Below are 12,837 nucleotides of genomic sequence, written 5' to 3' on the forward strand. Positions count from 1 at the left end.
AGTATTGGAAGTATAGCTGGGATGTAGTTTAGTATGTCAAGTGTAATAGTTTAGTTTGTCTAGTATGTGGGAAACCCTGAGTTCCATACCCAGCGTGGCATAGACTGGGTGTTGCAAACGCTTCTGTAACTCCAGTACTAGAGGTGGAGGCTGGAAGCAGAGACGTTTACCTTCTGAGCCATCCTGGACCTGATTCTCAGGTTGTTAATTGATGGTGGAACTTTGTAGCTCCTTTCTGCTATGCCTACTTAAACATTTGTTGTCTTACAGATAGAACATTTGTGTAATGGTATTTAGGGAGTGCTGTGAAAGATAGGCCTTTTTCTCTATTCTCTAGTTACTGTAGGTCACTGTTTGCATTGTTCTAATCCTGTTCCCAAATTATTTGAGAATATATAGGTATAAATTATGAGGACTTATATTTAAGTAACTGATAGTTGAAAGATGTGAAATCTCTTTATTAATTTGATAATCTAGGTTGGATCCTTGGAACAGGCTATGCTTGATGCTCTTGTAATGGACAGAGTTTCATTTGTAAAACTTCTTATTGAAAACGGAGTAAGCATGCATAAATTCCTTACCATTCCCAGACTGGAAGAACTTTATAACACTGTAAGTCTCATATTTCTTTTGTTCACTGTTTTATTGTCTTTTAAATGCCATGTTCCCTAAAATGCATATGCTTATTAATAAAGTTTTCAGTGTCTTAGCTGTTATGGGGAGGAGAAATGCTCTATTCTGATAATGGTTATTGTGTGACAGTCTGAAACCACCATCCTGTTTTAGAGGCCCTTCTCTATTAACATATCATACAGTTTGTTTTTGTTTTTGACTCTTGTTTATTGGAAAATGTACACTATATTTTTCTTCTTGTTTCTTTTTTTTAAAAAAGATTTTATTTTATGTATAAGAGTACAGTATCGCTTTCTTCAGACACACTAGAAGAAGGCATCGGATCCCATTACAGATGGTTGTGAACCACCATGTGGTTGTTGGGAATTGAGCTCAAAACCTCTGGTAGAGCAGTCAGTACTCTTAACCACCGAGATATCTCTCTAATCCTTTCTTCTTGTTTCTTAAATTCAGTATTGTTGACCTTCTGGTATTTCTTTTGGTGTGCCATTTTTCACTTTTCTTGTAAAAATTTAATATTTTTATTTCATATTTCATGTCAGTACTACTGAGGAGGGTAAACATTTCATGGTTTTCTTTGGAGCCAGTGTAAATTTAATTGAGCTCTGCTGTGAAGAATACTAAACAAAGCCAAGGTTTATAATTTCTTTAAAAACTATATATTAATTCATCAATCTTTACTGCATTTTTATTCCTGGTATCTTTTTATTTCTACGTGGTCATTTCTGATTGACTTTACTACCACTGTTTTTGTTTGCTTTTTGAGACAAGGTTTCTCTGTGTAGCCCTGGCTGTCCTGAAACTCACTCTGTAGACCAGGCTGGCCTCGAACTCAGAAATCCACCTGCCTCTGCCTCCCAAGTGCTGGGATTAAAGGCGTGCACCACCATTGCCAGCTCTACCACTGTTAAGCATTTTAATTTTTTTATCTATATCTTTTAAATTTCTTTCCTTGATCAAAAATTTTTAATAACATATTTTAATGTCTTTCTGTAGTTTAGAAATCTTTGTGTCTGTACCATATTGCTTGATTGAGGTAGATAATTTGATTATTTTAAAATTCTGAGACAGAGTCTCACTATATAGACATGGCTTGCCTATAACTCTCAATGCAGATCAAGCCTACCTGGAACTCAAAAGTTGGGCTGCTTCTGCCTCTATAGAGTGCTGGGATTAAAGGCCTGTGTCACTATGCTGGATGAATGGTAGCCACATTTATACCCCACCTGTTTTCCTCACTCCATCTTTTTATTCAGTACCTCAATCTCAGAAACTGTTGTGTTCTCAGTATATTTTCTCCTATTTTCTAAACACACAAGCTTTTTAGAAAAACATTGATTACTTGATTATGCTGGCCTGCCTTTTTTTAATCTAGCCTTCATTTATTGAAATTTTATTCTCTGATGATACTGCTATTTTGGTTTTATTTGTTAATACTATCTAGTATAATCTTCCTGATCCTTATATGTGTCCTGTCTCATGTTAACTAATGTAAAAATTAAAAGGATTGCTTACTGTTGATATGGAGTTTTATCTCTGAAATAGAAATCAAATATAAAACAATAAAAACAAAAATTGATCCTTTTAGCAGAGAAGTTCAAGAGGCTCTTTTTAAGTCCCATAATTAACAAAAAGGGAGATTGTTTATTTTAGACTAAATTTAATAGTTTCCTCATGTTTTTCCCTAAAGAAACAAGGTCCAACCAATCCAATGTTGTTCCATCTCATTCGGGATGTCAAGCAGGTAAGAGACTGTCTTTTTATAGTAAAACCTTATCTTTTAGTCTTTTTGTACTTTATTTTTGCTTCCAAAGCACCTAAGTGCATTTTAAAAGTGTCCTTAGAAACAATAGCTTTTTGTACAAGGTAAAATAACTATTTTTGTCATAAGAGCTTTGGGGCTGAAGAGATGGCTCAGGTGAAAGACAGAACCCAGATTCTATTCCCAGCACCCACTGAGAGCTAATAACAGTCTGGTACTCTAGTTTCCCAGGATCTGGTGCCCTCTTCTGGCTTCTGGGTACCAAGCACATGTGTGGTCCACAGACACACATGCACATGAAATAATCATACACATAAATTAAGCAAAAGCTTATGGTTAAAGAAAAAAAGCTTATGAAATTAATACCAATTTCCTAAGTCTCTAGTCATAGCAGATAGAACATGATACATTTTATGATATTAAATGGTCCAGAAAAGGAAGATCAGTGATTGAATATGTCTTCTTTTATCAGAAATATCTTCCTAGACAATTGTCTAACTGTAAAGGAGAGTGAGTGAGTGATAAGGCTGAAATGTGCTGCCCTTCCTTAGCAATAGTCACAGTGGAGTGTGCAGTACCTGAATAGATAAAGGAAGCATGACACCTCTTTTCTCCTCTTGGTGTACTGTGAATTGCTTATTTTAACCATTTCTTAACCAATTTTAGAGTCTTTTAAATTACTGCTGTCAAATACAACTTTTTTCTTTTTGTTTGTGAGATCCACCTGCCTGATTCCCAAGCACAACCACACCAGGCAGTAATTCAAATATTTGAAGATTTCTAAAACCAAAATACTTTGTCTTGTTTTATTTTGGTTTGAGACAAGGTCTTACTCTCTAGCTCTGGCTGTCTTGGAAATCATATAGATCTGCCTGCTTCTGCCTCCTGAGTGCTGGGACTAAAGGCTATGCCACTTTGCCTGGCTTAAAGTACTTTCAAAAATTTATTTTGTAAAAACTTTTATGTATTACTGTGAGTATACTATTAATAAGCCCACCCCTACCTTCCCCTTTTTTTGAGACAGTGTTTCTTTACGTAGACCTAGCTGTCCTGGATCTCACTATGTAGACAAGGATGACCTTGAAATCTCAGAAATATGTCTGCTTTTACCTTATGATTGCTAGGATTCTAGGGGTATGCCACTGCCACCTGGCAATAAACCAAGCCTAGTAAACTTTACATTTTTGTGGCTTTAGGTTTTTTGTGTGTGGTTTTTTTTTTTTTTTTTTTGTAATACAGAACAAACTTAAGAAGTGGGTAGCTTATTATGATTTAGAGAGTTGAGAGTTATGAACTTAAACATTTAAAAAAACATGGTAGGAAAATGATATTGATGTGAAGGCAGAATTAGTTATTAATAAATAGCATTTAGCCAGGAAGTGGTAGCTCATGCCTTTAATCCCAGCACTTGGGAGGCAGAGGCAGGTGAATTTCTGAGTTCGAGGTCAGCCTGGTCTACAGAGTGAGTTCCAGGACAGCCAGGGATATACAGAGAAACCCTGTCTTAGGGAAAGGTGGGGGTGGGGGGGGATAAAAATAAATAAATAGCATTCATCTGGTAGATTTTAATATTTAATAAAAATTTTAAATTCTGTAGTGTGTACCCTACATTTCATAAATGACTTATATTCTAAAAGTTCATTTGTATGTTAATTTATTCTACAAAAATAAAATTGCAAGTGATAGTTAAATCCTGGACAAGGATATAAAAATTTCTGCAGCTATGAGAATGTCTGTTTAAAAAGAGAACGTCTGTTTAAAAAGTGAATATTTCTGGGCTAGTCTAGAAACATAATACATTTTTGTAGAAATTGCAGTTTGTGAGATAATATATTTAGCTTTAATAGTTTATAGCCTCTGTGTGTGGAATCTTGGAAGATAATAATCATATCTAAGATCTCAAAAAAATGTCATCTCCTCATGAATCTTTTCTCTCTCTCTTTTAAAAAAACAAATTCATGTATATGAGCACACTAGCTATCTTCAGACACACCAGAAGAGGGCATCTGATCCCATTACAGGTGGTTGTGAGCTACTATGTGGTTGCTGGGATTTGAATTCAGGACCTCCAGAAGAGCAGTCAGTCCTCTTAACCACTGAGCCACCTCTCCAGCCCCCTTCTTATCTCATATAAGGAGAAACAGTCATTCATTCCTTTTGTAACGATAACTGTTGGCAACACAACTTTTTATAGCAAATAAATACTTGCTAATTTGACAGATTATGTCTATTTCTAGGCATGGCAAAGTAATAATGAGTAATATTATTCTGTCTGTTTATTATTTGTTTCCAGGGTAATCTCCCCCCGGGGTACAAGATCACTTTAATTGATATAGGACTTGTGATTGAGTATCTCATGGGAGGAACCTACAGATGCACATACACACGAAAACGTTTTCGATTGATATATAATAGTCTTGGTGGAAATAACCGGGTATGTATAATTTTGGTGGTTAAATGTTAAGAATTAGTTACAGGAGCTGAGTTTGATGGCATCCCTATAATCTCTGTATTTGAGAGGCAGGCGGTGATGCAGGAGAATGGCTGCCAGCCAGGTTTACATAATGAGTTACAGGTTAGCCAGAACTGCTGGTAAAACCCTGTCTCAAACCAAAATAAAATTAAGGGTATAGAAGTATTTCCAAGGTTGAATGATTCCCTAGTTTGTGTTGGTCAGTCTTTAAATTAGATGCCCAGCATCAACTGGTCTTCAGAGTGACTTCCAGGACAGCCAAGGTTATACAGAGAGACCCTGTCTCAAAAAAAAAAAAAAAACAACAACAACAACAAAAATAAAACAAAAAACAAAATAAAACATAAAGAATAGTGACAGTGATATTGTCTTCAAATGTGAGAGGACCTCTGAGTTCAATGCTAGCCTGGTCCACAAGCCTTTTAGACCAGTCAGGGCTACATAAACTCACTCACGCACACACACCCCTACCTAATCTTTAAAGTAATTAAAAACATTTTGGATTGCAGCATGTACGTGCATGTAATTCCAGTTCCTTTGGTGGTTCAGCTAGGTCAGTTCCTTGAGAATGTCAGTTTAATTACAACCAGGCTTGGCAACATAGAGATCCGTCACAGATAGAAGGAAAAACCACAGCTAGAGACTAGATAGGTGCAGTCATCATGATACATATGAAATCATTGGCCCTTGGTGGCAGAAGCAAGTTCAAGGCCAGCTTGGGCTACAAGTGAGATGATACTTCAAAAGAAAAAGAAAAAAATGCTAGTCATTGACAAAGATTTACAAAGATTTATGAATTAACCTGGAATTTTTTATAATATTTCAGCATATTTTAACTTTAAAAAAAATAATAAGCTCTCATTTTCAGAGGTCAGGTCGAAATACCTCCAGCAGCACCCCTCAGTTGCGAAAGAGTCATGAAACTTTTGGCAATAGAGCTGATAAAAAGGAAAAAATGAGACACAATCATTTCATTAAAACAGCCCAACCCTACAGACCAAAGGTACGTTTTTATTTTGTTAAAAAAAAAAAAAAAGGTTTATTCTGCTTATTAAAGATGGAAATATTATCTTTTCTAAAGTATTTCTATGTGAAAACTTTGATTTAGTGAGAATTGATCTTCTTTTTGTTTGTTTGGTTTGTTTGTTTGTTTGTTTGTTTGTTTGTTTTATAAGACAGGATTTCTTGGTGAAGCCCTGGGTGTCCTAGAACTCTATAGATTAGGCTGGCCAAGTGCTCAAAAGATCTGCCTGCTCCCCCCCCTTAAACCCCCCCCCCAAAAAAAGAATTCTGCCACCACATATGGCTTGAGAATTATCGTTTTGGTTTGGGATATTTTTATATCTTTAATGCTTCATTTTTCCATAAAGAAAGATAATCATAAATTAATGATTCTATCAATGTTGTTCAGTTATAGCCATGATAATAACCAGATTCAAAAATTTTTGACTAGTTTTATTCTGTATAAAAAACAAAAGTATTATCTAAACTTTAAATTTGCATTTTATCAGATATTAGTTCAGCTATTATGGCTATAACTCAGCATTTTTGTTGAAAAGGCATTTTATAAAATGAATAAATTATAATAAAAAGTAATGTTTTTGAAATTTACTTTATCTTGCATTTTAAAGTTAATAGAGGATATTTTTATTAAGAAGTTTATTAATTAATTGTCATAAGGCCTTGTTATTACTGTTACTAGTGGTGTAAGATGCTGGAGGTGAGATCCCAGCCCCTTCACATTACTAAGCAGCCTATGCTGGGCAATCAATGTCTCCAGCCCTCGTATGGCCCTACTGTGAGTCTTACAGTATTTGTTTCCTTTGAAGATGGATGCATCTATGGAAGAAGGAAAGAAGAAAAGAACCAAAGATGAAATTGTAGATATAGATGATCCAGAAACCAAGCGCTTTCCTTATCCTCTTAATGAATTATTAATTTGGGCTTGCCTTATGAAGAGGCAGGTCATGGCCCGCTTTTTATGGCAGCATGGTGAAGAATCAATGGCTAAAGCATTAGTTGCCTGTAAAATCTATCGTTCAATGGCTTATGAGGCAAAGCAGAGTGACCTGGTAGATGATACTTCAGAGGAACTGAAGCAGTATTCCAAGTAAGTGACATTTTAACACATGATAGTGTTTGCCTGGGTATTGTGGTAATGACCTTAAGAGGGCTATGTATCAGGGGTTGGTGGAAGTATAGAGTTTATTGGTGTAACTAAGACATGATGTTTTAGTTTTATTAGGTAATTTTTTAAAATTGGAAAGAAACTGGTTTTGCTTTTTAATATGTTAAGCATTTCAGAAAGCAATAAAGAAATGGGAGAAGTTAAATATAGGAATGAAGTAGCAATTATATTAAGAATTCTGAGCCGGGCGTGGTGGCGCACGCCTTTAATCCCAGCACTTGGGAGGCAGAGGCAGGCGGATTTCTGAGTTCGAGGCCAGCCTGGTCTACAAAGTGAGTGCCAGGACAGCCAGGGCTACACAGAGAAACCCTGTTTCGAAAAACCGAAAAAAAAAAAAAAAAAGAATTCTGTTTGGGGGCTGGAGAGATGGCTCAGTGGTTAAGAGCACTGACTGCTCTTTCCAGAGGTCCTGAGCTCAATTCCCAGCAACCACATGGTGGCTCACAACCATCTGTAATGAGATCTGATGCCCTCTTCTGGTGTATCTGAAGACAGCAACAGTGTACATATATGTGTGTGTGTGTGTGTGTGTGTGTGTGTGTGTGTGTGTGTGTGTGCACACACACCTCTGGAAGAGCAGTCAGCGCTCTTAACCGCTGAACCATCTCTCCAGCCCCTAAAAGAATGTTTTTGAGGTGTGTTTTTAAGTAATAAACTGATTTTAAGCTGGGAGGACATTCTAAGCAATGGAATTACAAATACTAAAGAGTAAAATGGTTCACAGGTTTTATAATTTGCTTAGGGAGATACGGTGTTCATCTTAGTCTGAAGATGTATTTTTTGGAAGTTTTATAATAGGTATTTAGCTCTTCCTTTCTCTTAGCTCTAAGGAAGCCAAATTTGGGAGCGATTTGGTTGTTGCTGAAAGCCACACTGATAAGGATTCAATTTCTGCTCAGTGAGAATGTATAATTTATTTTTCATGAGTAAGTTAGTCCCTGGATACATTGTTCTTGTTTCAATGTTTGAAATACAATGTAAAATGACTAGAGAGGTGCTAGAGCACTGGCTGTTCTTCCAGAGGACCTGGGTTGAATTCCCAGCACCCACATGGCTGCTTACAACTGTCTGTAAATTTCAGTTCCAGGGATACTGACAGCCTCATACAGACATACACAGAGGCAAAATACCAATGAACATAAAATAAAAATAAATTAAAAAAAATTTTTTTAAAGAGTAACGTAGAGTACTTTGAACAGAATATTGTATCACTGTTAACTTTGCTTTCATGTAAAACCATGTGATTTTGTTTATAAGACCAGGAGAAAATGCTCTGGTCACCTAGTAACATTTATATTTGATATGATGTATTTTAGTATTTTCTGATTTCCATATAGATACAAATACCGGCTAGAGTTACCATAATTCTAGTGCCTCACAGTTCCATAAGTGAAAAATATTAAAAAACAATAAAGTTGGGCTAGAAAGATGTCTCATTGTATAAAAGCACTTACTGCTCTTGCAAAAGATCTGGTCAATTCTTAGCACCCACACAATGACTGAAAAATCCCTGTACCTCCAATTCAGAGAATCTGGTGCTTTCTTCTGACCTTTGTGTGTTCTGTACACTTGTAATGCACATACATTGAGGCACACACAGTAACCATAACAGTGTAAAAGTAAATATTAAAGGAAACAACAAAACTATAAAATAATTTAATTTGTAATATTTATGCATATGGGTATTCTGCTTCCATGTATATTATTGTACCTATGTGTGTGTGACACCCAAGGAGGACAGAAGAGGGCGTCATGTCTCCTGGGACAGAGGTACTGGCAATTGTGAGCTCCATGGTTGCTGGGAATCATACCCAGGAGATCTGGACGAGCAGCTTGTGCTCTCAACTACAAAGCCATCTCTGGTTTTTAATTACATTTTATTTATTCTATTATTTGCGAAGGGTAGTAGAATATCTGTCTAACATGCTTTTAAAGATACCTGATTCTCAGCAGAAAACAAAACAACTCTACAATTTCTTTATCTGTGTATACTTTAGGGGTGTTTGTTTGCTTGTTTTTTAGTGATTTTGGCCAACTGGCAGTTGAATTACTGGAACAGTCCTTCAGACAGGATGAAACGATGGCTATGAAATTACTCACTTATGAACTCAAAAACTGGAGTAATTCAACCTGCCTCAAGTTAGCAGTTTCTTCAAGACTTAGACCTTTTGTAGCTCACACTTGTACACAGATGTTGTTATCTGATATGTGGATGGGACGGCTGAATATGAGAAAAAATTCCTGGTATAAGGTATATCTTAAAAATTAAAGTATTTAATGAAATACAGAGTATAAGCAAATTAGCATACACATATGTAGTAAAATGATTTGCAAGGTTAATAAAAATTAGACGACGAGGAAATGGGTGATTGACATTTCATCCCAAGTGGGATAATGTATACTTTTCTCAACCTCTTAACTATTGAATATTTTGTAATTTGTGTATGATTATTGCTATTCTGAGCTAAAAGTATGAAGACAGTAAATAGGAAATGTCGACATTTATTCTCCAATTAGCCCTGTAGAGTTACTGGCTTTTAAAAGGATTTTTAATTTCTAAAATTCCACACATATCATCTACTAACTTACTGTATTACTTCTAGTTAGTGCTGAGTGAATGTATCCATGTGCCTAGTAGTCTATCAACGTATGCAGAGTTTTATGTAGAAAAATTTGGGTAAAATGGCAAGTTCTTTCAGTATTGTCATTGTGAAAGAATACTATTTTAAATAATTCCTTTTTACTTTTATTATAGTACAAAATTAGAGGGCAGAGATTTTGTGGTATGTAAAGTTTAGAAGTAAACTTTTTGTTTATAACTATATGATGAGTTCTCGTGCTATAGTATGTCTCAGGTAAAATAACAGCACCTTCATAATACTTGAGTTTTGTCTAAACATATTTTTTTAACAAATTGTTAAAATAACAAATTTTATTCAAAAGATAAGTCTGTACTGATTATTAAATTCATGCTGTCACTATTATAATAGTATAATATGTAAAGAAAAAAATGATCTTTAGTTTTCCCAACAGATGTAGGGTAAAATGAGTAGCATTCACAAGATACATAATACATAACTTACTGTTTCATTCTCTATTTATTGATTTACTGTATTTACAAAGATCATTGATTTTAAAATGCAAACTCTTATGTTTTTAAATTTTAGGTCATATTAAGCATTTTAGTTCCACCTGCCATATTAATGCTAGAGTATAAAACCAAGGCTGAAATGTCCCATATCCCACAATCTCAAGATGCTCATCAAATGACCATGGAGGATAGTGAAAACAATTTTCACAACATAACAGAAGAGATACCCATGGTAAGGATGAAAGACTTCAGAGCATATATAAATTTGTTATGCACTAAATAAAAACTAAACACATATTTTTAATTTTAGGAAGTATTTAAAGAAGTAAAGATTTTGGACAGCAGTGATGGAAAGAATGAAATGGAGATACATATTAAATCAAAAAAGCTTCCAATCACACGAAAATTTTATGCCTTTTATCATGCACCAATTGTAAAGTTCTGGTTTAACACAGTAAGTTTTTAAATTGCTTTTCATGGTTTGGTCTGGTGGTGGTGTTTTATTTGTTATTTAATTCTGGGAGAGAGCATAGTGTTTTTTTAAAAAGTTGCACAGATAACTTTTAGTCTGAAATCCATATTAATCTTCATTTAATTTACATTACTGAAATATATTGCTTAATAAAAGAGCAATAATTTTGGCTTACTTTCATCTGAGCTGCCAGTATCTAGAATAATCAAATTTTAGATCTGATTCGATGTAGTATGTGCCTTTCTAAAAGGTAAAAAATATTAGCTAGGTGTGAGGGCACATGACTCACAAGTCTCGGGAGGCCGAGTCATGTGAGACCTCTGGAAGTTCAAGGACAGCTTGGTCTGAGTTTGAGGACAGCCAAAACTACATGCTAGACATTTGAAGTACAAACAAACCAAACCACAAATAAAAGGTTACAAATTTAAATTAAAAAATAAAATTGTGAGCTGTGCAGAGTAGAATAAAAGTGTGGGTGGTGTGCACTCTTTGATCCCAGCTTGGGAGGCAGTCAGGTCACTGTGAAATCCAGCCATTTCTTTAGTTATGTGCTCCATTGCTTTCTTGCATTAGCCTTTCTCCTTTTCTGTGGGATTGACAAAAGCATAAATCCATAGAAGAATGTATTCATATATTGAAATGTTGTTTTTATTCCTTTTTGATACTCTAAAAATATCTGGTTGGCTGTCTTGATGAATGTATCCTTTAGGCAGGAACATACCTGAAGAAACACTTGAAATTAGCCCTCCTTTAAAACATTGGCTTCAGTCCGGCATGGTGGTGCATGCACACCTTTAGTCCCATCACTCTGGAGGCAGAGGCATGCAGATTTTTTAGTTCGAGGCCAGCCTGGTCTACAAAGTGAGTTCCAGGACAGCCAGGGCTACACAGAGAAACCCTGTCTCGAAAAACCAAAATAGATAGATAGATAGATAGATAGATAGATAGATAGATAGATAGATAGAGAAACCCTGTCTCGAAAAACCAAAATAGATAGATAGATAGATAGATAGATAGATAGATAGATAGATAGATAGATAAAATATTGGCTTCATCTGACATGGTTTTTGGTCATTTAAAAAAAGGGTTTCATGTAGCCAGTCTGGTCCGGAACTTGCTATGTAAGCCATGCTGGTCTTGAACTCTTGACCCTCCTGCCTCTACCCCACATGTGCTGGGAATAGAAGGCATGTGCCACCATACCTGGCTTGAGAGAATGAATCTTTATTCTCTTTCCCAGGAAAACAAAGTAATGTTGCCTGTTCCTTTTCATCAGTATTAGACAGTTGCCAAAGATGACAAGTGGTTATATGTTAGAATGGGTATTTCACAGTTTGTTCCTTTAATCCTTGCTCTCTCACTCACACTCACATTTATTACTTTGGGATTGATTTAGAGTTCTCAGTCCTAGATGCAGATAATGCAAACCTGTTATCTGCTACCTAAACTCTGCCCCACTAATGTAAATAATGAATGTTGCCTTCATTTGCATGTTAACTAGCCTACCATAGCTCACGCTAAATTTTGTGTTTACTTTAAATGTCCATAATATATTTTACAGTGTAATTGACTTTATTCGTGTAACTTTTGTTTCTTTTTTTATTAGTTGGCATATTTAGGATTTCTGATGCTTTATACATTTGTAGTTCTTGTAAAAATGGAACAGTTACCTTCAGTTCAAGAATGGATTGTTATCGCTTATATTTTCACCTATGCTATTGAAAAAGTCCGTGAGGTATGTCTATAGTTTTTTTTACCAGTAAGTTATGTGTATGTGCAGAATTCTTTCAATTTTGCTGTAGGTGTTGGTATATTACTGTCATTTCAATGGGTGATACGTAGAAGTATGGAACATGTTTGTTTTTCTATTCTGAAAACCATGTTTTTTGTTTTGTTTTAAATATTTTTGGTTAAGCTGGTCATGGTAGTATACATCTTTAATCTTAGCACTTGCGAGGCAGAGGCAGGTGAATTTCTTGAGTTCAAGACCAGCCTAGTCTCCAGAGCAAGTTTCAGGACAGCTGAGGTTAAACTGTCTCAAGAAACCAAAACAATAGTTATTAATAAATTATGTTCATTTTGCACACTATTACAAATATAATTAGTCTGTGAAAGCAAAGATTTACTCATTACACATGATCTGACATTCTTTAGAAATACTAAATATGCAGGTAGATAGTCAAGAAATTGAAAGATAGATGTTTTTCCACTTTTAAAA

General features: G+C 35.3%; 1 protein-coding gene across 1 annotated transcript in view; it reads left to right on the forward strand.

Moving 5' to 3' along the window:
• Nucleotides 1-12,837, forward strand: part of Trpm7 (transient receptor potential cation channel subfamily M member 7) — a 60,257-nt gene that overhangs the window by 13,736 nt on the left and 33,684 nt on the right. The window contains exons 8-16 of the mRNA XM_085828249.1: nt 478-612; nt 2,324-2,377; nt 4,689-4,829; nt 5,737-5,871; nt 6,698-6,978; nt 9,079-9,307; nt 10,224-10,379; nt 10,458-10,601; nt 12,226-12,354. Of these exons, the coding sequence (XP_085684375.1) occupies nt 478-612; nt 2,324-2,377; nt 4,689-4,829; nt 5,737-5,871; nt 6,698-6,978; nt 9,079-9,307; nt 10,224-10,379; nt 10,458-10,601; nt 12,226-12,354 (1,404 nt within the window). The remainder of the gene's footprint in view (nt 1-477; nt 613-2,323; nt 2,378-4,688; nt 4,830-5,736; nt 5,872-6,697; nt 6,979-9,078; nt 9,308-10,223; nt 10,380-10,457; nt 10,602-12,225; nt 12,355-12,837) is intronic.

The sequence above is a fragment of the Mus caroli genome, unplaced genomic scaffold (genome assembly GCF_978045245.1).
Source record: "Mus caroli unplaced genomic scaffold, Mus_caroli_1 scaffold_2, whole genome shotgun sequence".
In the NCBI taxonomy this organism is placed as follows: domain Eukaryota; kingdom Metazoa; phylum Chordata; class Mammalia; order Rodentia; family Muridae; genus Mus; species Mus caroli.